General features: G+C 36.7%; 2 protein-coding genes and 3 pseudogenes across 6 annotated transcripts; 2 read left to right on the forward strand and 3 right to left on the reverse strand.

Annotated features, from left to right (window-relative positions):
- The window catches only part of LOC132803400 (chlorophyll a-b binding protein 7, chloroplastic-like), a 30672-nt pseudogene extending 8569 nt beyond the window's left edge, over positions 1 to 22103 (reverse strand).
- Positions 34 to 2374, forward strand: LOC107416132 (uncharacterized). Its single transcript, XM_016024591.4, has 3 exons — positions 34 to 215; positions 1013 to 1161; positions 2006 to 2374. Exons 1-3 carry the CDS (start codon positions 116 to 118, stop codon positions 2081 to 2083), a joined length of 327 nt encoding a protein of 108 aa, XP_015880077.1. The 5' UTR covers positions 34 to 115; the 3' UTR covers positions 2084 to 2374.
- On the reverse strand, positions 7454 to 10125 carry LOC112491326 (GPI transamidase component GAA1-like; annotated as a pseudogene).
- On the forward strand, positions 10902 to 13140 carry LOC125419537 (putative glycerol-3-phosphate transporter 5; annotated as a pseudogene).
- Positions 22104 to 22495: 392 nt separating the features above from the next.
- On the reverse strand, positions 22496 to 25843 carry LOC107416120 (uncharacterized). Of its 5 annotated transcripts, none has more exons than XM_048472323.2 (4): positions 25687 to 25843; positions 24340 to 24430; positions 23296 to 23844; positions 22496 to 22510 (listed from the first exon to the last, which is right to left on the reverse strand). In XM_048472323.2, exon 3 carries the CDS (start codon positions 23818 to 23820, stop codon positions 23296 to 23298), a length of 525 nt encoding a protein of 174 aa, XP_048328280.1. In that variant the 5' UTR covers positions 23821 to 23844; positions 24340 to 24430; positions 25687 to 25843; the 3' UTR covers positions 22496 to 22510. The 5 variants fall into 5 exon arrangements, with proteins under 5 accessions (XP_048328280.1, XP_048328278.1, XP_048328279.1 ...); XM_048472321.2 differs by lacking the exon at positions 22496 to 22510 and adding an exon at positions 22642 to 22878; XM_048472322.2 differs by lacking the exon at positions 22496 to 22510 and adding an exon at positions 22904 to 23126.
- Between the last annotated feature and the right edge of the window lie 271 nt (positions 25844 to 26114).

The following is a 26114-nucleotide window of genomic DNA, read 5'->3' on the forward strand; positions in this document are numbered from 1 at the left end:
CGTGAGAACCAGAGGCCGTATCATCGAGACCATTTTGTGGAGATTGCGGCTTTTCAGTCAGCCGTCGGCGCGGTACTGTGTGATCTAGCGCAGAGAAAGTTGAAGATTGAAGAAGATGGCATGGAGGCAAATGCTCTTCAAGGGGAGCCCAATTTCTCAACCCCTTTCACCAACTGGGTTCGCTAGATTCTTCTCCAAGCCATCCCCTTATGCAGGTTAGTGATTTTTTTGTCCTGGGTTTAGTAACCCATAAAAAGATTTTCTTACTTTCTGTTCGGTTCCCAGAGCAAGAAAAGAGAATTGATAAAGAAGAAAATTTTTCTGGGTTCTTGTGAATTTTGTGATTTGAACTTTGTAAAAAAATTGTCGATAGAAAGAGAGATCCAAGTAGCTGTTTTTGGCTGCTGAGTTAGAATCGAAATGGGTAAAATTGAATTTTATGTGTAAATCCAGGATTTACAGAGTGAGAAACTTGGCTGGTATTGAAGTTAATAGATTCACAGATAGGAAACATAGAGGAAAAAATGATGAATAAGGTTGATTATGCTTAGTTTCCCGCATTGTTTGGTTGGTGAGAAAGATGGGGAATAAAGGAAAAGGAAATATTGGTTTATAATTTATTTATCATTATTTGAGAAACTTATCTATACCAAGCTGATTACTGAATGCTGAATAACTCTTTAAGTTGGAAAAAGAAACATGGTTTTTGTTTCAACGTTATTATAGCATTGAAAAACCGTGTTCACTCTTGTCTGGTTGCTAAATGACTGATAAAGATGAAGAAAAGTAGAATTTGATGTTCACTGTTTTGGTGATTTTACTTTTAGTGACTGGGAATTAATCCTACAAATCATGTTTTATGTTGGCTCAAGTGAGCAAGATTCATGCTTCCTGATGAGTGATGTACTTGAGCATGAAAGTTTATATGAAATAAAATTTGTTAGAATTAGATTAGATTACTGTGAAAGTGTTATAGTCAGTAGGAGATCTAAAGTTGTTGCTTTTGTTGCAGTGAAAGTTGGAATTCCAGAATTTTTAAATGGAATAGGCAAAGGGGTGGAATCCCATGCGGCTAAGCTTGAAACCGAGGTGGGCGACTTCCAGAAACTGCTTGTCACTCGGACGCTCAGGCTGAAGAAACTTGGCATCCCTTGCAAACAGGTATTTCCTAAATCTTTATCTACTATATATGCACATACTTGAAGCCCTCTGCCTTTTGGGTATATTATAATTCTTTCAGTATATCCGTCAATACATCTGATAGTATTGCAGATCAGAAAATTTGGTTATAGATTGCTTGCTTAAATCTAAGTGAAAGATTTCATGAAAAGTAGGGTGATTAATTTATGTTTATGGTTTCTTAAACTCTTCTAACGAAGAAAGTTTAGGGATGCTTAAAGGAAACTCTGACTATCCGGGAATGGTTAATTTATCTTTTAGTTTGGCAATGGTACTGCAACTTGAAATCACCCTAGTTCTGGAGTGTTGTTCTTTGTTATGTTCCAATGGTTGCAAATATTTTTGTTTTACTGGGCAAAAGTGAAAATGTTTCAGGAAGACAGCATGCAGAATTGCTTTGAGAGCTGTCATTTATATCATACTGGTAGAAAGAAAAGATGTTATTTAACGAAAATGTTTACCAAAATTGAAATGCAGTGCCGGAGTATGTGTTGCTTTATATTTGGTAATGATATAAACTTTCTAAATACTGACTCAAATGAGTTTAGGCTTCTTCCCTAAGTGATGTAATATTTTCTTGTCTTGTTGTACTGACTTTTGCTTCTGAAATACTGTAGGCCTTGTCTTCTTCTTCATTTCTCTATCTAAGAAGAAAGAGTTAAAAGTAGTACATATATTTTTTGTTCTGCTACTTGTTAAATTTGTTGGTGAAAGGCGTAATGAAAGTTGCGGTTTTCTTTAGGATTAAGTTCTTTGGGACTTAGCTTCATTTGATGGTTTGAAGAGATTAGATTACTTATATCTGAATATGATTTTTGTTTTTCAGAGGAAGCTGATATTGACACACGCCCACAAGTATAGGCTGGGACTATGGAGGCCTCGAGCGGTACCAATGAAATCCTAACTAGTTTAGGACTAGCTTGCTTATTGAGAATGTATCAAATGTCACATTACAGGTGGAACTATGCAGGTTTTACTTTTGTTTCTTAGTAAAGATGTCATTGCAGAGTGATGTAGGAAACATGCAGAATTTGATGTCATCTGGCGTTCAACGTTCACAATGCCTTGATAAGCCCATTATCATTGTGAAGTTTCGAATTATTTTGATATCCTTCTGGTTCAAATTAATTTGTTTAATTATCAACTTTATCCCGGATAACCAAATAATAGGATAAATGAGTTTTAATTAGTTCAACTTAGTTTAAAAAACAAGTAAGAAGTTGAATTAGTAATGAATATTCATCCAGCAATAATGTTTACAGTAGTAGCAGAGGCATAGACTATGCAATAGAATTCTCCGTTATTGTATTCTGCTGTTTCTGCTACATGAAGAAATAGCTCTTTAAAAACTCGTTACAACCTCAAACTTGGTACTCTGTTCTGTAAGCCAAATTCAGCTCTCTCTGTTTGTGTCTCGAAACATAATACTCATCTAAATGGTAGTCGAACTCGAGACCTTATGTCTAAGATAAATGGAAGAATTCAGAGCTCCTTATCATGCTCAAAGCCAAACAAGTTGCTTTCATCTATAAAATAAAAGCGAAAATCATATAGTAAACTAAGAAGCAACATAGGCATAGTATCTTCAAACTTAATCGGCCTCAAAACTCCAACTGAATGGAGTTGGCTGAATACACAATTGGTTTTAAAGACTGCCATAATGCCAGTGACAACTGATGTACATGCTTGGAGTCTTAGGCACTTCAACATCCTCATCATATCTTCTGATGTATACAAATTCTACAATGGACCCAATAGAGGTACCTATAAGATAAAACATAAGGTAACTTCTGGTTAGAACTCACAAAATCCATGTTAGCAATAGCTGCAGACAGTTTATATGAGAACTTGACCGGTATAGAGAAAACATACGTGGGTAGAGAGGAGCAAGGTCCAGATGGGTTGTTATGGGTACAAAACTTGCTTCATGCCATCGAAAACCACTACATTGCTCCCTGGTTTGTAGTTCGTTTACACTGCAATCACATCTGGAGCAAGTTCCCGAATTCATAAAAAGCCTATTACAATGTATCGTGTAGTCACAAAGATTATAACATGAAAACTATTCTCAAGCTTGCGAACAAAAAACATAGGAGAAAGTACTTGAAACAGGTCATATTCATGAACAGATACACAAAAGGATGACAGAACATTTGGTTGCTAATTCATGCCTGCCAGTGCTACGTGTGGTGACAATATGTATGAGATTGGTTCCCCATACAGCCTGATCGAAAGATGAATTCATATTGCCCACTGGAGTAATTATAAAAGAATACAACAAAAATAAAGGAAAAAGATCGATGGGCAAATCGTACATGAATCCATATGGTTTTACAATTTTGAAGATGAACACAGGAAACTGCATCACATCATACACGAGAACCCAAGATACCTGAAAGTTAGAAAACAAATATACCAATACAGTTATCTTCACCTTGTAAAGTTACCCTAAAACAAGAGACATAACCCCAATAAGCAGAGGTATCTTTACCTTGTAAAATTATCACAAAGCAGAAGATAATGGTAACAGCCATCGCAATCAGGTTGATATTGGGTGATGATACACGTCACCTCCAATTGTAGCACCAATAGTTGGCGCTAAAGATGTTAGAGCTAAAGATGCGTCCAAAGCTGGGGAGCATTCTAGTGGCCCTCCAAATTCTAATTTCAGGGTATGCAATTGTTACTTGCACGCAAATTTGTATTTCATATGTTGTACTAATATATGTTGACTTATGTTTTGGATATTGATATTGATTAGCTTGCTTGCTTGGAGGCAAAAGTTGATGAATTAAATAAAGAGATGGCAGCGTTAAGGAAGATGCTTAGTTCTGTTATTGACCAACAAAAGCATCAGGTATCATTTAGACAACTTAGTATACTTTACTTTAGTGCTTCAGCATTATTAAATTACATATTGTAATTCAGCAATTACAATTTTTCCAGAGGGCATTTGTAGTTTCCCGACAGTTTCGTTCGTAATTTCCCGAGGGTGAACAGTCATCAATTTTTTGCAAACTTTGATACACTTTTATGAAATTTTGTTGATTTTCTCTCCTTAGTACAATTATAGAATCCATGTTTTGCATGTTTTTTCATTCAACACACCTTAGGGGCCTTGTGGGGTAAAAAAAATTGGCAAAACAATACGTACTGTACATCCTCGGGAAATTACCGACGAAACTGTCGGTAATTTTTCCAGGGGGCATTTGTAGTTTCCCGACAGTTTCGTCGGTAATTTCCCGAGGGTGAACAGTTAGCTTATTTTTGCAAACTTTGATACACTTTTATGAAATTTTTTGATTTTCTCTCCTTAGTACAATTATAGAATCCATTTTTAGCATGTTTTTTCATTCAACACACCTTAGGGGCCTTGTGGGGTAAAAACAATTGGCAAAACAATACGTACTGTACATCCTCGGGAAATTACCGACGAAACTATCGGTAATTTTTCCAGGGGGCATTTGTAGTTTCCCGATGGTTTCGTCGGTAATTTCCCGAGGGTGAACAGTCATCAATTTTTTGCAAACTTTGATACACTTTTATGAAATTTTTTGATTTTCTCTCCTTAGTACAATTAGAGAATCCATGTTTTGCATGTTTTTTCATTCAACACACCTTAGGGGCTTTGTGGGGTAAAAAAAATTGGCAAAACAATACGTACTGTACATCCTCGGGAAATTACCGACGAAACTGTCGGTAATTTTTCCAAGGGGCATTTGTAGTTTCCCGACAGTTTCGTCGGTAATTTCCCGAGGGTGAACAGTTAGCTTATTTTTTGCAAACTTTGATACACTTTTATGAAATTTTTTGATTTTCTCTCCTTAGTACAATTATAGAATCCATTTTTAGCATGTTTTTTCATTCAACACACCTTAGGGGCCTTGTGGGGTAAAAAAAATTGGCAAAACAATACGTACTGTACATCCTCGGGAAATTACCGACGAAACTATCGGTAATTTTTCCAGGGGGCATTTGTAGTTTCCCGACGGTTTCGTCGGTAATTTCCCGAGGGTGAACAGTCATCAATTTTTTGCAAACTTTGATACACTTTTATAAAATTTTTTGATTTTCTCTCCTTAGTACAATTAGAGAATCCATGTTTTGCATGTTTTTTCATTCAACACACCTTAGGGGCCTTGTGGGGTAAAAAAAATTGGCAAAACAATACGTACTGTACATCCTCGGGAAATTACTGATGAAACTGTCGGTAATTTTTCCAGGAGGCATTTGTAGTTTCCCGACAGTTTCGTCGGTAATTTCCCGAGGGTGAACAGTTAGCTTATTTTTGCAAACTTTGATATACTTTTATGAAATGTTTTGATTTTCTCTCCTTAGTACAATTATAGAATCCATTTTTAGCATGTTTTTTCATTCAACACACCTTGTGGGGTAAAAAAAATTGGCAAAACAATACGTACTGTACATCCTCGGGAAATTACCAACGAAACTGTCGGTATTTTTTCCAGGGGGCATTTGTAGTTTCCCGACGGTTTTGTCGGTAATTTCCCAAGGGTGAACAGTCATCAATTTTTTGCAAACTTTGATACACTTTTATGAAATTTTTTGATTTTCTCTCCTTAGTACAATTATAGAATCCATGTTTTGCATGTTTTTTCATTCAAGACACCTTAGGGGCCTTGTGGGGTAAAAAAAATTGGCAAAACAATACGTACTGTACATCCTCAGGAAATTACCGACGAAACTGTCAGTAATTTTTCCAGAGGGCATTTGTAGTTTCCCGACAGTTTCGTCGGTAATTGCCCGAGGGTGAACAGTTAGCTTATTTTTTGCAAACTTTGATACACTTTTATGAAATTTTTTGATTTTCTCTCCTTAGTACAATTATAGAATCCATGTTTTGCATGCTTTTTCATTCAACACACCTTAGGGGCCTTGTGGGGTAAAAAAAATTGGCAAAATAATACGTACTGTACACCCTCGGGAAATTACCGACGAAACTGTCGGTAATTTTTCCAGAGGGCATTTGTAGTTGCCCGACAGTTTCGTCGGTAATTCCCGAAGGTGTACAGTCCATAACATTTTACCAATTTTTTAGGCCCCACAAGTCCCATAACGTGTGTTGAATGCAAAAACATGGCAAATAGGGATTCTAAAATTATACTAAGTAGAGAAAATCACAAAATTTCATAAAAGTGTCTCAAATTTTGCAAAAAAATTGGATGACTGTTCACCCTCGGTAATTCCCGAGAAAATCGTCGGTAACCAACACATACCCTCTGGAAAAATTACCGACGGTTTCGTCGGTAATTACCGAGTGTGTACAGTCCATCACATTTTACAAGTTTTTTGGGCCCCACAAGTCCCATAACGTGTGTTGAATGCGAAAACATGCAAAATAGGGATTCTAAAATTATGCTAAGGAGAGAAAATCTCAAAATTTCCTAAACGTGTCTTAAATTTTGCAAAAAAATATGATGACTGTTCACCCTCGATAAATACCGACGAAACCGTCGGTAATTTTTCCAGAGGGTATGTGGTTGGTTACTGATAGTTTCCTCGGGAATTACCGAGGGGGTACAGTCATCCAATTTTTTTGTAAAATTTGACACGTTTATGAAATTTTGGAATTTTCTCTCCTTAGCATAATTTTAGAATCCCTATTTTGCATGTTTTTGCATTCAACACACGTTATGGGACTTGTGGGGCTCAAAAAATTGGTAAAATGTTATGGACTGTACACCCTCGGGAATTACCGACGAAACCGTCGGTAATTTTTCCATAGGATATGTGTTGGTTACCGACGATTTCCTCGGGAATTATTGAAGGTCTACAGTCATCGTATTTTTTTGGCCAATTTTAAGTAATCAACTTGGAGCTGTGCCTTTTTTATGAATGTTTTCTTGTTACTTTTTCTGCCTTTTATGTAAAGCCCTTCACACGGTGCTGACTTAAACATTTAGGATCTATTTTGTTGTTACAGCCTGTACTTATGTATATGAGGACAAAAGAAATTATTCTGATAGGGGCATGAACTACGTCGACAAGGCAACCTGTCCTCGTCGGTCTCTTTTACTTCAATCATCTTTTTATTTTTATTTTTATATTTGCTGCTACAAGCAATTGCCTTTTCTATATGCCAAGAGAACTTCTCTTTTTATTCCCTCCATAGAAAGTGTCTGCGTAACCATATAACATAGAAAAAGATACGCAGTAACTTTACGACCTCACACTTGTTGGAGAATTTAAGTATAAGCTGATAAAACACTTCCAAAGATTATAAAAATAAAAAACCACCACAGGCTTCAAGACGTATCATTCTAGTACTAGCCAATACTCAGATTGAAAATCAGATAAGACATAGCATCAACATACAAAAATAGTACTATTGATCCTCTGATTTGCAGGTCCAACCAACAAATAGTACACGGAAAAATCGACTAAGATGTGTCAACAATGATGAAATAAAATGACAATGCATAATAACCAGCATGGCAGGTGAACCATACCTATAAAAAGGTAAGCAGCACTGTTCCAAGCCCAAAGAGACTCCAACCAATTCCAGAAATCACCCACATCAATGCTGCTAAAACCTTCAAATGCACCTTCGGAAACCATAAATGTTGCTGGTGGAAATCCCATAAATCCCAAAACAAGATTACGAGATACTCTTGAAAAGTTTCTCAAACTCGGAACTCTAAGATCAAGCTTCAAGGGATGAGACAGTAAACATATTGGGACAATAAGTAAAACCCAAATTTCTGCTGTAGCAAAGTTAATGACTAACATGAGACATAAACCAATGAAGGCAACTGAGATAATCACTGATTTCAACATAATCAGCTGCTGGAATACCAAATTTCCATTGGGGGTTTAAGGATCTAGCCACTTGTCCTGCTGATTCGAATTATTCTCTCAAAATCTTTAGCCATTTGGAGTCAAGTACAGACCACATCTTGTCCACCTTTGCCCACAACCCTTGCCTATGTACAGCTAAATAGTTCACAATATTGATGAGGTCAAGGTTTGGCATCTACCCATTTGATGCCTCGGCATAGATGCTAAGGCTGTCCTCAGATTGTTCCTTTTTATCCACAACCTTAATGACAAAGGCTGCAGCCATAGTCCCAGCATGTCGAAATTCATCATATATCTTCCTTTCAGCAATTGGGCTCTCTTCCACTTCATGCACATTATCGATTTCAAGACATATTTCCACATCTGCTGTGCGCAATCTGGTAAATAGTGGTGTGTGATATTCTCTTAGCCATGCAGCAACTGCTGCATATTCTCCATGCTGGGAATCAGCACCCAGCCAAATAAGATCCTTGGCCAGCCAAGTGACACGGGTGAGCAAGGAAAATACCGAGTATGCAATGCCCAAAGACAAAGCCTCGCCCTGATTAATTTTCGATGAATTGTAAGGTGTTACAAGGACAATTGCTTCCTTCCCATCACCACGTGGTGCTCTTATTATTCCAACATTGGTACTGAACAACTGATATTCTGTTCAGTTTTTCCAGAATCTGGACCAGAAAAAAAATGCAGTGGACGAAACTGAACAGCCTGAGGCTGGAACTTGTGATAGTTAACTTCGGCACCCAAGTCTGACATATACTGTGCTATCAGTCTTTACCTCTCTCTGAATCAAAAGATTTAAGAGAGAACCAAGTAAGAACACACTTGCATAGGATTTCTTCTTTCCCTAGGTTATCTACATTATTAAGTCAAGCTAAGGGAAGCAATAAAAACGCATTTGCAACAGAGAACACAAAAAATATCCCAGGAAATAGGAGAGGTCCCATAGTGCAAAGTGCATATAATTTCCTGCAACTGTTTTGCTAAATGTCTTGAGAAAGTTGAATAACAACGTATTAGAATCTCTAATGCACTAAGTTACAGCAATAACACCTTTAATATACATCAGCAACACAGAGAAAGAATTAAAAAGAAACATTAAATTTGTTTAACCAAATTTCCAAAGCATGTAAAGAGAAACACAGTTTAACTCACATCAAATCCCCTAGATACATGAGCTTGGCTACGACAAGTTGATCTAGATACTTAGAAAACCAAGCTAACTTCAATCTTATTGTTCAACAATCTTAGAGGTGGGTACCCTTATATATATATATATGCATGTCCAGTAATAATCATATAAAGATTTAGAAAATTTGCTAACATAGTATAGAGGATTATTCAGTGCTAGAGCTATAAAACTATTTTAAAGTAATTTTCTAAAAAAAGGAACTAGCATTGTTTCATACTGAAGATGCAAAATTGAAGCGGTTAAATTAGAATTCACAGAATTAAACCGAATAAGGAAGCACATACATTCCTGCACCTCGAGATTTGGAATTGAGAGCAATTACGTCCTTCACCCATTTATTTGCCTCCGATACATCCTGACTGGAGAGCATGGGATTCCCAGAACCTGTTCAAGTTAACATTAAAAATAATTCGAAACAATCACCACAGTTAAGCAAACTTTAACTACACTTTGATTTTTATTTTATGGTTTTTACAAGGAATTGAAATTGACCTGGCATGAGGGCATTTTCGGATATGTAAGTGTTCTTGGCAAGAACCGGAAGCAGCAAAAGAGGCAAAACTCCAGCAGTGCAGCAAACAATGCTGAAAGCACCCAAAAAGGAGAAGGAAAAATCCCACATCTAATCAGAATATTTCCAGCACCATATTAAAAATTGGATCTCAGTCGATTAAGAAAACCAACAACATACAAATAATAAAGAAGAAAGAGTACCTAAAGAGGAGGCTGTGTGAGAGAGGAGCAGGCTCTGGGTTTTTTGGGGGAAGTGTGAGGAAGGAGAAGAGAAGAGCCGACTCTAGGAAGGAGAAGATAGGAGCCGGCTCTGGGGTTTTTTGGAGAAGGGTGAGGAAGGAGAAGAAGGGTGAGGAAGGAGAAGAGAAGAAAAGCACCTCGAAGGAAGTGAAAGAATGACAGGCAAAAAGTAAAATTTGATATCAAGGGTACTTTAGGAATATTCAAAAAGAAAAGGGCAAAACAAAAATAAATCATGAATCGGTGGCATATATCGTTAACCCCCTTTCAAAAGGGGTAATGGGCTAAATTCCCCTTCTGTAGCCCTTCACTGCACCCATTAAGATAAGGGAAATTTGGCCCAATACCCTTGTAGGACCGAGCTTCATGAATTTTACCCTCTCAATTCATTTCTTTTTTGATCTACCCCTCCAATCTTTTAAAATCCCAAAATACCCTTATGTGTTATTTTTTTTATATGTTTTTTTCTTTCCTTTCTTCGACTTTTCCCCTCCATCTCTTTATCCATAACCAGACCTTAGGAGTCCTCTGTTTCCTTTCATGAATCGGCCGGATTGTAAGCGTGGAGACTGCGCGTTTTGAAGGAGATGGTGAAGAGGCGACTCAGAGAGAAAACTGCAGGATTTTAGAGAGGCCTAGGAGCAGAAGCAGAAGCAACAGATAGGCAACAGCTCTAATTTTGGTTGTCTGTTAGTGGTGGATTCTATCAAAGCTCTCCAGAATCATAGTTGTCTTTTTTTATTTTTATTTTATTTTTTTATTTTTATAATATTATAATTAGTGAATTCACAGAGCTACTAATTAAGGCCCTCATCCATCATTGTCTTCTTCTTTGATCAATATATTTAGGGTTATATAAATTTTGAAGCTTTTTTTATGTCTAGGGGTTTCTGTGTAGATTGTTGTGTTGTTGTTGTTGTTGTTGTTGTTGTTGTTGTTATTTTGAAGTTGGATTACAATGCCATCCAAAAATCTAAACCCACCTCCAGGTCTCAATCTCTTCCCATCTCTCAAACCCCCATAAAAAACTTTAGCTTTCCACCAAATCTTAGTCCTAGTAATAACTTTCCTCGCCTATGCTTCCTTTCATGCCTCTAGAAAACCTCCAAGCATTGTTAAGAGTGTTCTTAGACCAAATGATCACTCAAACTCATCCCTAACCGAGAGTAATTTGAACTCAACCTTATTGAATTCGAGCTCGATTGATGCTGGTTGGGCTCCTTTCAATGGTCCACGTGGAACACACCGGCTAGGCGAGCTAGATCTCGCATTTCTTTCCGTATATTCCATTGGAATGTATTTTTCCGGCCATGTCGGTGATCGGGTCCATTTGAGGTACTTTCTTGTGTTTGGTATGATAGGCAGTGGCATTTTTACAATAATGTTTGGCCTAGGGTATTGGTTGGGAGTTCATGTTTTGGGATTCTTTCTTGCTGTTCAAGTGGTTTGTGGATTGTTTCAGTCAGTTGGGTGGCCTTGTGTGGTGGCAATTGTGGGAAACTGGTCTGGGAAAGAAAAGAGGGGCTTGATAATGGGATTGTGGAATTCGCACACCTCTGTGGGAAACATTGTTGGATCAGTTTTAGCATCAGGTGTTTTAGAATTTGGGTGGGGATTTTCCTTTGTTTTGCCTGGAGTTTTGATGATTGTGGTTGGCATTGTAGTGTTTATGTTTCTCGTTGTTAGTCCGGATGATTTGGGGTTTGAGTCTCCCGGCAAGGAGATTGAAATGGATGCGGAAGTTGATAGTGTAAGGAGTTCAGAGGAGAAAGTGGAGTCAGAGAAAGCTGGTCTTCTTGAAACAGGGGACTCTGATTCTTTGGCCGCAATTGGATTCTTTGAGGCATGGAGGCTACCAGGTGTAGCACCATTTGCTTTCTGTCTCTTCTTTTCAAAGCTGGTGGCTTACACTTTTCTATACTGGTTGCCCTTCTACATAAGGCACACAGGTACTTGGTCAAATAGGATGAGTTTATATGAATATGCCATAAAAATTTTCCTATAGGTTGTGCTATGACTTTCCCTTCAGAGTTGGATTATATTTGTCTTCTTGTGGTTAGTGCTCTATAATGCATCGTGAATTGGCAATGGCAAGATGAGAATCTTGTCTCTGTTTCTTTGTTATTATTGTTATTATTATTATTATTTACTCTTTTCTTTCATGAAGAATGATGAGCATAAGAAACTCTTTGGCATCTGTGAACATACAGCTAAATCTGCTTTGTTTTGGGACTGCCAATAGGTTTCTTTTTCTGTGTCTTTCCCCATAAAGATAAATATGCCTTTGGGTATTTAATTTTTATCATGAAATAATTAAAGACTGCTAAACGATCAAATCTGCTTAATTTTCATGGGCTCCCCTATGCATTTGAATGTGTTACAATTTACAAGGTTCTCTTATTTATGAATTCTGTTTGGCATTTTAGCTGTTGGGGGAGTGCATTTGTCACACAAAACTGCTGGGATCCTTTCAACTATATTTGATATGGGAGGAGTCCTTGGAGGAATTTTGGCGGGATTCATCTCTGATGTAATTGAAGCTCGTGCTGTTACATCAATTGTATTCTTGTTGCTATCAATTCCAGCCCTCCTTTTCTACAGGGTTTATGGAAGCATCTCCATGTTTGCCAATATTAGTTTGATGTTTCTTTCTGGATTGCTTGTAAATGGTCCATACTCACTCATTACAACGGCTGTTGCTACTGATCTTGGTACTCAGACCATGGTTGGAGGAAATTCTCCTGCATTAGCTACTGTAAGTGCAATTATAGATGGCACTGGTTCTGTTGGGGCAGCTTTAGGACCACTATTGGCAGGGTATATTTCCACTAGGGGATGGAACAGTGTCTTCTTAATGCTAATTCTTTCTATTTTCCTTGCAAGTTTGTTCTTGATTCGTGTTGCCAGAACTGAGATTAAAGCGAAGTTGAATGAGGGAAAATGGTTTTGGAACAGCATAGGCGGTCATTGATGGATGGAGGATTTCTTCTAATGCTTCATTTATGCATGGGTTTTTTCTGGTCAGATTAGTTCATTTGGGGAAGAATACGGTCATGGATTAGTTACTTGAGCCATTATACATGTATGTATTTTGTATCTTATTCATTTTACACAGGTTAGTAGCTCTTATACATGTATAGAACCTATAAATTCCACAAGATATAAAATTTGTTCAACTTCTTTTTGGTTTCGGTATTTATCCCTAGTCCCTCTATCTGTTAAATCAGGTTTTTTTTGTTGTTTTATTCCTTTCATAACCAGGCATTGATAAATGTACCCTCTAATAAATTTTATATTTTTGCTAGAAATTTTTGATGTTTTTAAGTTGACAATTCTTTTACATACCCTTTTTATCTGATTTACTTTTTCGTCGATGGAATGTACGATCCTGGAGCTGTGCAGCGGTTTTAAAGAATTGAAGTATATGGTGCCATATCATAAAGGTAAGCCATAGCGGCTGAACCACTGGCTCTTTCCCTATAATAACCCCTCACCGTCCAGTAATATAATGGAAAGAATGATACATAAGTATGGGAATTTGGCCCAATACCCCTGTAGGACCGAGCTTCATGAATTTTACCCCCTCAATTCATTTCTTTTTTGATCTACCCCTCCAATCTTTTAAAATCCCAAAATACCCTTATGTGTTATTTTTTTTATATGTTTTTTTCTTTCCTTTCTTCGACTTTTCCCCTCCATCTCTTTATCCATAACCAGACCTTAGGAGTCCTCTGTTTCCTTTCATGAATCGGCCGGATTGTAAGCGTGGAGACTGCGCGTTTTGAAGGAGATGGTGAAGAGGCGACTCAGAGAGAAAACTGCAGGATTTTAGAGAGCCCTAGGAGCAGAAGCAGAAGCAACAGGTAGGCAACTGCTCTAATTTTGATTTTCTGTTAGTGGTGTTGGGAATTTTTTTTTTTTTTTGGGAGAAATTGTGAAAGAGAAATTGTGAAAGTTGTGTTCTGGTTTTTTTTTTTTTTTAAATAACGGTCGTGGGAGGCATTTCTTGCTGAGAGATATGTATGATGATATGATGCTGGATGGAGTACAGCCAAGTAGGGATACATTCCATTCTGTCATCAGTTAGTGGAAAGGTGCTTTCATGTTTGTTATCATGGACTTTCATTCTTTCTGGAATTTTCCGTTTGGTTGATTTTGTTTTGTTGCAGGTGGATAAGCAAAATGCTCATTTCTTTGGTGTTCCGATCAACGAGCAACAAGCCGAGTGTGGTATTGTAGAAAGAGTTACTTCAAATGCACAAAGCAAATTTAAGGTATGTATATTTCATATTTTTGCATTTAAATTGTTTATATACCATGTTTGATGACTATGAACTCTCTCTCTCTCTCTGCATCTGCATTTTCTTTTGTGTTGCTGGTGTGACATTAAATTTATAATCTAATTGCTTTATTTTCCAGTTACTTTATTTCGAGCAAGATGTGAATGGCGGTTATGGTTTGGCCCTACAGGTACCATATCTTCTTTCCTATTGTGTCTCCAATCCATTTTCCATTTTATAGTGCATATGGTTTTTGCATTCTGAAAGCTGTCATGGTTGTTTAAAAATTTTGAAGCATAGATGGAGTCAACAGTGCCAATGATCATATACAATTGGTAGAAATGTTTTGTAATCATCTTGTCATGTTAAACTTTCTGCTGTTATATCCTTCAATTTCTAAGTACTATGCGTCTCTAATTTATTTTCAAAGCATAAAATTGTGGCTGTGAAATTGTGATTTTGAATATCACACATGGGTAGAACTTAAAATTAGTAACCTACCTGTGAATGTGACAATGATGCTCAACTTCTCTTTTCAAGTGAATGTCATTGCATTGTTTCAAGTGGTCAAGTGGTATTGGTTTGGCATTTCAATGTATTTCTGTTCAGTCCTCTGACCTCATTCCCAAGGGCTTTCTTACTTGCAATTTGACTACAATCCTTTAAACAATTGACTTATATAATTGTACTATGATTTTATGTAGCATGCTTCTTTTTATTTTACTTTGGTTCAGCAAATCTTTACCTTTAGTCAATAATTTTGTCATATGGAAATGCTTTTTTTCCCCCCACCCCTCATCAAGCCATCTAAATTTCAATATATATCATTGACACACAAAAATCATGACAGTCAATTGCCTATTTAATTAAAATTCATTTAGCAGAATCTCTTCCTATGCACATGCATTTGACATTAGTGTGGTCTCTTTACAGATGGATAATTGATCCTCCTCTGGAGGTCAATGTACCATCAAAACGCACACCATGGCCTGATGCCCCTCCTGAACTCCCTACCAATGAAAATGTAGTGTTGGGCATCCAAGAGCATGCTGTAAAGCATCCTACAAAGACCCGCACATCTAGATCAAAGAGACGAAGCAAGAGAAAGCATGACACAAGAACGGTGGACACACAGGTTGCTTCAAAGCATTCTGAACAAATTTGAAAATCTTAGCACGAAGACGGCTAGAGATGCATGCTGCTGTGTGAATTTTAGGCATCATTCTTCAGCATCATAAAAAAATTTGAATTGCAAAGGCTTATTAGCACAGAGGCAGATGGCCTAACCTGGTATATGTGAAAAGAATCCTTCACGCTGGGCCAGTTGATAACAGGCATTGGAGTTTGAATTTTCACTTAATTTTTCACAAATTTTTTCTTTCTTTTATATATTTTTGTTTGGGATATCAGGATTCTGGTTCAGCATGAGGTATGCCAGCAAAGTCTTGCCGTGTCTGCTACCTTGTAGGACTTTCTATCCAATATGTTTCGAATCTTATACATAATCTTGGAACATAGGAATTATAGAGTTGTGTTCAGCTGGATTTTTGTAGAAAAAAAGATACCAAAATGTAATAAACAAAAAAGAAAAAAAAAAAAAAAGGAAACTTCCATATTTGTGAAAGGATCCAATTTCTTCCATATTCAGATTTTGTTTTTAGTTTTTGTACATGATTCTCTTGTCAATAACTGTTCACCATCGGTAATTCCCGAGGAAATCTTCGGTAAACTACAAATACCCTCTGGAAAAATTACCGACAGTTTCGTCGGTAATTCCCGATGGTGTACAGTACGGCATATTTTGCCAATTTTTTGGACCCCACAAGGCCCCTAATGTGTGTTGAATGAAAAAACATGCAAAACATGGATTCTATAATTGTACTAAGGAGAGAAAATCCCAAAATTTGATAAAAGTGTATCAAAGTTTGCAAAAAATAAGCTAACTGTTCACCCTCGGTAAATTACCGACGAAACTGTCGGGCAACTACAAATGCCCTCTGGAAAAAGTACCGACAGTTTCGTCGGTAATTTCCCGAGGGTGTACAGTACGTATTATTTTGCCAATTTTTTTTACTCCACAAGGCCCCTAAGGTGTGTTGAATGAAAAAGCATGCAAAACATGGATTCTATAATTGTACTAAGGAGAGAAAATCAAAAAATTTCATAAAAGTGTATCAAAGTTTGCAAAAAATAAGCTAACAGTTCACCCTCGGGAAATTACCGACGAAACTGTCGGGAAACTACAAATGCCCCCTGGAAAAATTACCGACAGTTTCGTCGGTAATTTCCCGAGGATGTACAGTACGTATTGTTTTGCCAATTGTTTTTACCCCACAAGGCCCCTAAGGTGTGTTGAATGAAAAAACATGCAAAACATGGATTCTATAATTGTACTAAGGAGAGAAAATCAAAAAATTTCATAAAAGTGTATCAACGTTTGCAAAAAATAAGCTAACTGTTCACCCTCGGGAAATTACCGACGAAACTGTCGGGAAACTACAAATGCCCCCTGGAAAAATTACCGACAGTTTCGTCGGTAATTTCCCAAGGATGTACAGTACGTATTGTTTTGCCAACTTTTTTTACCCCACAAGGCCCCTAAGGTGTGTTGAATGAAAAAACATGCTAAACATGGATTCTATAATTGTACTAAGGAGAGAAAATCAAAAAATTTCATAAAAGTGTATCAAAGTTTGCAAAAAATTTATGACTGTTCACCCTCGGGAAATTACCAACGAAACTGTCGGGAAACTACAAATGCCCTCTGGAAAAATTACCGACAGTTTCGTCGGTAATTTTCCGAGGATGTACAGTACGTATTGTTTTGCCAATTTTTTTTACCCCACAAGGCCCCTAAGGTGTGTTGAATGAAAAAACATGCTAAACATGGATTCTATAATTGTACTAAGGAGAGAAAATCAAAAAATTTCATAAAAGTGTATCAAAGTTTGCAAAAAATTTATGACTGTTCACCCTCGGGAAATTACCAACGAAACTGTCGGGAAACTGCAAATGCCCTCTGAAAAAATTACCGACAGTTTCGTCGGTAATTGCCCGAGGATGTACAGTACGTATTGTTTTGCCAATTTTTTTTACCCCACAAGGCCCATAAGGTGTGTTGAATGAAAAAACATGCAAAACATGGATTCTATAATTGTACTAAGGAGAGAAAATCAAAACATTTCATAAAAGTGTATCAAAGTTTGCAAAAAATTGATGACTGTTCACCCTCGGGAAATTACCAACGAAACTGTCGGGAAACTACAAATGCCCCCTGGAAAAATTACCGACAGTTTCGTCGGTACTTTCCCGAGGATGTACAGTACGTATTGTTTTGCCAATTTTTTTTACCCCACAAGGCCCCTAAGGTGTGTTGAATGAAAAAACATGCTAAACATGGATTCTATAATTGTACTAAGGAGAGAAAATCAAAAACTTTCATAAAAGTGCATCAAAGTTTGCAAAAAATTGATGACCGTTCACCCTCGGGAAATTACCAACGAAACTGTCGGGAAACTACAAATGCCCTTTGGAAAAATTACCGACAATTTCGTCGGTAATTTCCCGAGGATGTACAGTACGTATTGTTTTGCCAATTTTTTTTACCCCACAAGGCCCCTAAGGTGTGTTGAATGAAAAAACATGCCAAACATGGATTCTATAATTGTACTAAGGAAAGAAAATCAAAAAATTTCATAAAAGTGTATCAACGTCTGCAAAAAATAAGCTAATTGTTCACCCTCGGGAAATTACCGACGAAACTGTCGGGAAACTACAAATGCCCCCTGGAAAAATTACCGACAGTTTCGTCGGTAATTTCCCGAGGATGTATAGTACGTATTGTTTTGCCAACTTTTTTTACCCCACAAGGCCCCTAAGGTGTGTTGAATGAAAAAACATGCTAAACATGGATTCTATAATTGTACTAAGGAGAGAAAATCAAAAAATTTCATAAAAGTGTATCAAAGTTTGCAAAAAATTGATGACTGTTCACCCTCGGGAAATTACCGACGAAACTGTCGGGAAACTACAAATGCCCTCTGGAAAAATTGTAATTGCTGAATTACAATATGTAATTTAATAATGCTGAAGCACTAAAGTATACTAAGTTGTCTAAATGATACCTGATGCTTTTGTTGGTCAATAACAGAACTAAGCATCTTCCTTAACGCTGCCATCTCTTTATTTAATTCATCAACTTTTGCCTCCAAGCAAGCAAGCTAATCAATATCAATATCCAAAACATAAGTCAACATATTATTTAATTCATCAACTTTTGTTGTATTCTTTTATAATTACTCCAGTGGGCAATATGAATTCATCTTTCGATCAGGCTGTATGGGGAACCAATCTCATACATATTGTCACCACACGTAGCACTGGCAGGCATGAATTAGCAACCAAATGTTCTGTCATCCTTTTGTGTATCTGTTCATGAGTATGACCTGTTTCAAGTACTTTCTCCTATGTTTTTTGTTCGCAAGCTTGAGAATAGTTTTCATGTTATAATCTTTGTGACTACACGATACATTGTAATAGGCTTTTTATGAATTCGGGAACTTGCTCCAGATGTGATTGCAGTGTAAACGAACTACAAACCAGGGAGCAATGTAGTGGTTTTCGATGGCATGAAGCAAGTTTTGTACCCATAACAACCCATCTGGACCTTGCTCCTCTCTACCCACGTATGTTTTCTCTATACCGGTCGAGTTCTCATATAAACTTTCTGCAGCTATTGCTAACATGGATTTTGTGAGTTCTAACCAGAAGTTACCTTATGTTTTATCTTATAGGTACCTCTATTGGGTCCATTGTAGAATTTGTATACATCAGAAGATATGATGAGAATGTTGAAGTGCCTAAGACTCCAAGCATGTACATCAGTTGTCACTGGCATTATGGCAGTCTTTAAAACCAATTGTGTATTCAGCCAACTCCATTCAGTTGGAGTTTTGAGGCCGATTAAGTTTGAAGATACTATGCCTATGTTGCTTCTTAGTTTACTATATGATTTTCTCTTTTATTTTATAGATGAAAGCAACTTGTTTGGCTTTGAGCATTATAAGGAGCTTTGAATTCTTCCATTTATCTTAGACATAAGGTCTCGAGTTCGACTACCATTTAGATGAGTATTATGTTTCGAGACACAAACAGAGAGAGCTGAATTTGGCTTACAGAACAGAGTACCAAGTTTAAGGTTGTAACGAGTTTTTAAAGAGCTATTTCTTCATGTAGCAGAAACAGCAGAATACAATAACGGAGAATTCTATTGCATAGTCTATGCCTCTGCTACTACTGTAAACATAAATTAATCACCCTACTTTTCATGAAATCTTTCACTTAGATTTAAGCAAGCAATCTATAACCAAATTTTCTGATCTGCAATACTATCAGATGTATTGACGGATATACTGAAAGAATTATAATATACCCAAAAGGCAGAGGGCTTCAAGTATGTGCATATATAGTAGATAAAGATTTAGGAAATACCTGTTTGCAAGGGATGCCAAGTTTCTTCAGCCTGAGCGTCTGAGTGACAAGCAGTTTCTGAAAGTCGCCCACCTCGGTTTCAAGCTTAGCCGCATGGGATTCCACCCCTTTGCCTATTCAATTTAAAAATTCTGGAATTCCAACTTTCACTGCAACAAAAGCAACAACTTTAGATCTCCTACTGACTATAACACTTTCACAGTAATCTAATCTAATTCTAACAAATTTTATTTCATATAAACTTTCATGCTCAAGTACATCACTCATCAGGAAGCATGAATCTTGCTCACTTGAGCCAACATAAAACATGATTTGTAGGATTAATTCCCAGTCACTAAAAGTAAAATCACCAAAACAGAGAACATCAAATTCTGCTTTTCTTCATCTTTATCAGTCATTTAGCAACCAGACAAGAGTGAACATGGTTTTTCAATGCTATAATAACGTTGAAACAAAAACCATGTTTCTTTTTCCAACTTAAAGAGTTATTCAGCATTCAGTAATCAGCTTGGTATAGATAAGTTTCTCAAATAATGATAAATAAATTATAAACCAATATTTCCTTTTCCTTTATTCCCCATCTTTCTCACCAACCAAACAATGCGGGAAACTAAGCATAATCAACCTTATTCATCATTTTTTCCTCTATGTTTCCTATCTGTGAATCTATTAACTTCAATACCAGCCAAGTTTCTCACTCTGTAAATCCTGGATTTACACATAAAATTCAATTTTACCCATTTCGATTCTAACTCAGCAGCCAAAAACAGCTACTTGGATCTCTCTTTCTATCGACAATTTTTTTACAAAGTTCAAATCACAAAATTCACAAGAACCCAGAAAAATTTTCTTCTTTATCAATTCTCTTTTCTTGCTCTGGGAACCGAACAGAAAGTAAGAAAATCTTTTTATGGGTTACTAAACCCAGGACAAAAAAATCACTAACCTGCATAAGGGGATGGCTTGGAGAAGAATCTAGCGAACCCAGTTGGTGAAAGGGGTTGAGAAATTGGGCTCCCCTTGAAGAGCATTTGCCTCCATGCCATCTTCTTCAATCTTCAACTTTCTCTACGCTAGATCACACAGTACCGCGCCGGCGGCTGACTGAAAAGCCGCGATCTCCACAAAATGGTCTCGATGATACGGCCTCTGGTTCTCACGCCATGGGTTTTTGCGCTCACCAAGTGTTTTTTTTATATTTTAAAATAAATAAAAGGATATGTAAGTAATTGTTTTTTGTTTGAGGGTTATAAGGGATATTAAGGGGTAAATCAAAAAAGAAATGAATTGAGGGGGTAAAATTCATGAAGCTCGATCCTACAGGGGTATTAGGCCAAATTCCCCTTAAGATAACCTGTGTGGCCCAAATTGCCAAAATGCTTTGGGCATGAATCAAGCTTGGGTTCCCCAAGTAGTCCAGCCCACCTTCGCTGAATATTTGGGATCCAGCTTTGAACCAAACAGCCGCTGACCTTGACGCCGTTACGGGCCAAGAGTTCAGGGAAAACACAGCCTAGCGCACCAAGCATGGCCCATCTTGAATGGATTTACTTCTAGCTCACGGTTCCTGGCAAAGGTCTCTGGATCAGCTGAAAGCCCAGCAGTATCCCAACCGAGCCTCACCCGAGAATGGGCCCAAGTATTTGACACGGTCAGGACCATACCATGGGCTACCCGATGAAACGGGTTTGGGCTTGACCACGGTTTTTCTCATGGTTACTCGGCCTTCCAAGGAGGTCTGATGAGGAGGGAGCAAGCTTCAAAGCTTGGCCAGCAAATGAAGGAGAGGAGAGGGCTATTGTTGAAGCAGCCATGGAAAGCAAAATGAATGAGCGGTTAGAAGTTTGAATCGCAAGCAATGTGGGGAAGAACTTTGTTGTTGAGAGGGTGATAGAATGTTATGGATGGCAATGAGTTTGGTAATCTATATATATATATATATATATATAAACTCTCTCTCTCTCTCTCTCTCTCTCTATATATATATATATATAGCTTTTTAGTGCAAGGAGTGTCTTATCTTTATGATATCTATATCTATTTTCTCATTGGGGACACTATATTTTGAAGATCCTCCAATTACCCTTTTAGCTTTCAATTGGCATTTTATGCTTCACTAATTTGTTTGGAAGACGCAACTGGAAAAAGGCAACTCCAGCTTGGATTTTTTGATGTTTGCTCCTTAGCCGTTAGCCAATAGAGTTTGTCCAAGTGCTTAGGGAGATGCAAATATGATTGGTGGATAAATCTTGCCTTGCCAACTTCGTCATTGTTTTTCTTTTTTATATTTTTCAGTTTATAACCCACTTTTTATTTTAATTGTTCAAATTCAATCAAAGAGTAATTGTACGAATTGATATTTGGAGATTAATATTCATGTATGGTATTGTTATCAAGAAAGCAGTACACATCATTTAAATTGCCTTCTTTCTCTTTTTAAAATAAACTGAAACAGAAACAACCTGCAATATATTTATTTGAATAGGCTCTACCACTAATTATCACCAACAGTTTATTCAATAAATTTTTAAAGTCTAACGAAGATTTTTTTGGTATTTGGCAGCTGACACAGTAAGTGCAGCCTTTAAAAGTGTTCATGAAATCTTAAACCATATCAGAATTCTATCTTTATTTTTATTTTATCACTTTGCTTATTTTGATATCAATTATGTTATTTTATATAAAACACTCGATAACTCGTTATCATTATTGAATGTCCGCATCATCCATTAGGCTTAGCAACATGACGATCCCCCATAAAAGCATGCAACTGGATGGTCTTTCACCTGACCTTTCACTTAAGTCACAGTAAAATCTTCTTCAGCGCATAAAAATGAATGATAAACTAATATGAAAGCTTCCATTTATATGAAAGCTTCTTTAATGGGTTGGAATGAGAATCACAAACTAATAAACACAGTTCGGGAATGATAAAATGGATAAGAGAACCATAACTCTAACTCAACAAATTTGGACAAGTAAAAGCTCATGGAATTTTATAAGTTATTATTGAAATCTCTCTCTGAATGAGGCAGGCAGAAGGAACATGCTTACCATTGACGAGCTGCAAAACATGGATGCTGAAGCCTAAAACAAGTTTCACATGAAGACTGGGATTTACATAGGGGCAATGCTCGACCGTGTAGTTACTAGCATACGGTATACCTACCCCACAAGATCACCAACAATCGTAGGTTTATAATAATACCATGTAAATTTGTAGAGTGGAAAAGGACACAGCAAATCATCGTATGCACAGACTAAACCATACATATTGATCATGCCTAATTGAGAGATGAGCAATGAAGAGAATCTTCCATCAAAAATAAAAAATAAACAAATGAAGAGCATCTTTTACTCCTGAAGCCATCAAAATAGAGCATCATAAGGACCATTCTCCACCAATAAGCTGACTGATTGTGAGATCGTAATGAAATTATGAAACCAAGAAATAAGATCAACAAGAAGTCTGAATGCCATGATTATTATAATTGAAAATTCAATGCAGCAATCAAATTCAATCTTGTCGAGTAAAGACTTAGCAAGATTTAAAAATCATATCTAGAGAGTCACTTCGTATACCTAAAAGGTCCCATGAATCCATTGTCTGGGTATCGATGATTTGAATATTCGCAGAAGCAATGTTTTTTGTCTCCTGCCTAGCTTCTTTATACCAGAGCTTCTAGTAACACCAAGCTTAAGTGCATCTCGCCCTTCGTCTGCAATTCTTTTTCTCACAGCCATCAACAAACCTGTACCTTGAGGACCAACATTTCTCCCCTCGTCACCTTCATGTTGCTCTTTATCTACTTTAACTAAGTTGGCACCGTTATCTGCCACATTATCAGATTGTTGTTTCATGACTTCACCAGTATTGGCTCCATGTCCACAGATGTCCTCATACCCTTCGGGGCAACTGCTTCCCCACCATTTATTTGATACAGTTGATAAGCCATTAGATGGAAATCCATATTTAAATTCATCCAAGGCTGTAACTGATTTAGCCAAGCTTGTGCTGAGCATGGTCTGGGAGCGCCCAATCTGAACATTCTTTCCTCCTTGCTGCCTTAAATTATGCAGCTGTGTCACACTTTGAGATTTGGACATTTCGTTACTTCAGGATTGAGATGTCTGCATTCAAAAATAATCCAAGCAAAGGGAAAAAAAGATGACAGCTGATAAATCTCTATATCATACAGTTGTATCACCAGCTGAATATCCAAATTCCGGACAAATTGTAAATTTGCTAAATTGAAAAGAACTAAGCAATGTGAAAATGAGGCATGCCCTAAATCAACAACAATGATCCATTAGACAATCAGAAGATCAGTCATAAAATAGTAATTACAACAAAGTAAGCAACGCATAGATTAAAAATAAACATACACAACATAATGTAAATAAATAAACCACGTGCAACACATAAATTAAAAATTAACATGTATAACATAACGTAAATAAATAAACCAAGTCCTTAGCAGCAGTCATTATGAGGCAAGATTTGTCTCTATATATGCCAGTAAGCAGTCAGCAGTTTCTGAAAAGAAAAAGGGAACAGGACGCAAGGGGGGAAAACATGACACAAGGAAAAGTCAACGGTAAAGCAGAGCATGCAAAACATCATACCTTTGCCTACCAATCTTTGACAGCCAAGACACTTTGTATAATTCTCCAACAGCAAATCTTTGATCTCTTTGATGCTCTCTTCAGACTGAAACTACATTACATTTGAAAAATCACCCACTGAATTTATTTTATATATATATAGTAGAGAGAGAGAGAGAGAGAGATGATGCTGAATTGGTAATAATTTATACTACTAATTGTGGCATTTAAAAAAATAAATTACGAGGTTAACCACTTGAGATCATGTTAATAGAAAATGACATATGACATTAGCTATTCATCAAACTTGAGAGAATTAACAAGTTCCCAATATACATCATTCTAGCAATCACATAGCAAACAAAAAACAATTTAGTAGAATTTACAGCCTACCTTCTGACATTTTAATGAGACCTATCAAAACCATTTTAAGGGCATGTAAAACATGTACAAACACATGTCACATGAAGATCAAAACATCATGCACGTGATCTACTTTCAGAAGATGTACATAAAGATCAGTAAACGATCTTCATTTTAGAGGCCAATACTCTTTAAAACATGACCTAGAAAACAAAAACTACACCATCTTCACTAAGGACACATAAGTTGAAAACTATAAATATAAAATATCAGGATGCAAGGAACACAATAGTGCTCTGACCTCCGTGTTTGTGAATAGAGAACATTAAAATGTATATGCAATCACTAACTCTTCTGTTGGAATTCACAAGATTACTAATCCTTTTCACCTTTTTTCAGCCAAATAGCTTATAGATCTATTCCTCCCATGGACTTTAATAGTGCCAATATTTCTATTCTCTAATTCAAACTCCCACTGAGCGTTTTTCATGGGTTCAACCACATGCGTCAATATTGAACACGAAACATTGTGAAAAAGCAACAACCTAGACGGCTACTTCAAGTGTGTGTGTGTCTATATATATATATATATATATATTTATAAAGAAAAAACCTCTTCCAGTAAGCATTTTTGAAGTCCTACAACTTCTTTTTAGACAAATATAGGGGCAATATATGCATTCAAATGCATAAGAAATACATCTATATCACAGCTATTTTTCAATTTTTGAATATGCAGAATAGGAAAAAAAAAAAAAAAAAAAAAAAAAAGGGGAATATTCACCCAAAAGCAGTGATATTTTCGACCTAAAACCCAAATTGAAACCATCTTACAGGGAGACTAACAAATTGTCAAGTAAAATTTCCCTTGTTTTTTTGAGAGTAAAATTCGGAAGCATTTGCTCTTTAATAATGAAAACTTACCCCAAACAAAAGGAAAAAAAAAAAAAAAAAAAAAAAAAAAAAAAAAAAAAAAAAAGCTTCCTAAATCAAATGTATCTGTACCTGTGAACTCTGAAATCGATAAACCCTCAGTAAGTTGCCGAGAAAATGTCAAGTAAGAAAAGAAAATTTTTGAACTTTTTTCGATTGGGCGCTCGAGACAAAAAAAAAAAAAAAAAAAAAAAGGGGAAAAAACAACAACGACAACAAGAACTTCTCCCCCGGCACATCAGATTATAATTCAGCATGGTTAAAAGCACTCTAACGACGTGCCGTTTCTTAGGCTTGGAATAGTCGAGAAAGTGCAGAGGAATCACGGTGAAACCAAAATTTCTACTGTTTGCTTCTCATCCCAAGTTTCACGCCAGCCAAACACGTAGACTCAGACATAAATTATTATATATTTTTGAATTATTTAAAAGCTTATAAATTTGTATTTACTAATTTCGTCAATACTTAATAAAACACATAAATACTATATTATAAAAAAA

Source organism: Ziziphus jujuba, chromosome 4 (assembly GCF_031755915.1).
Source record: "Ziziphus jujuba cultivar Dongzao chromosome 4, ASM3175591v1".
Classification (NCBI taxonomy): domain Eukaryota; kingdom Viridiplantae; phylum Streptophyta; class Magnoliopsida; order Rosales; family Rhamnaceae; genus Ziziphus; species Ziziphus jujuba.

Coding starts and splice junctions, on each gene's coding strand:
- LOC107416120 (XM_048472323.2), bottom strand. CDS start 23,820: ATGTCCAAATCTCAAAGTGTGACACAGCTGCATAATTTAAGGCAGCAA.
- LOC107416132 (XM_016024591.4), top strand. CDS start 116: ATGGCATGGAGGCAAATGCTCTTCAAGGGGAGCCCAATTTCTCAACCC. Junction 216..1,012: donor CAAGCCATCCCCTTATGCAG/GTTAGTGATTTT, acceptor CTTTTGTTGCAG/TGAAAGTTGGAATTCCAGAA. Junction 1,162..2,005: donor TTGGCATCCCTTGCAAACAG/GTATTTCCTAAA, acceptor TTTGTTTTTCAG/AGGAAGCTGATATTGACACA.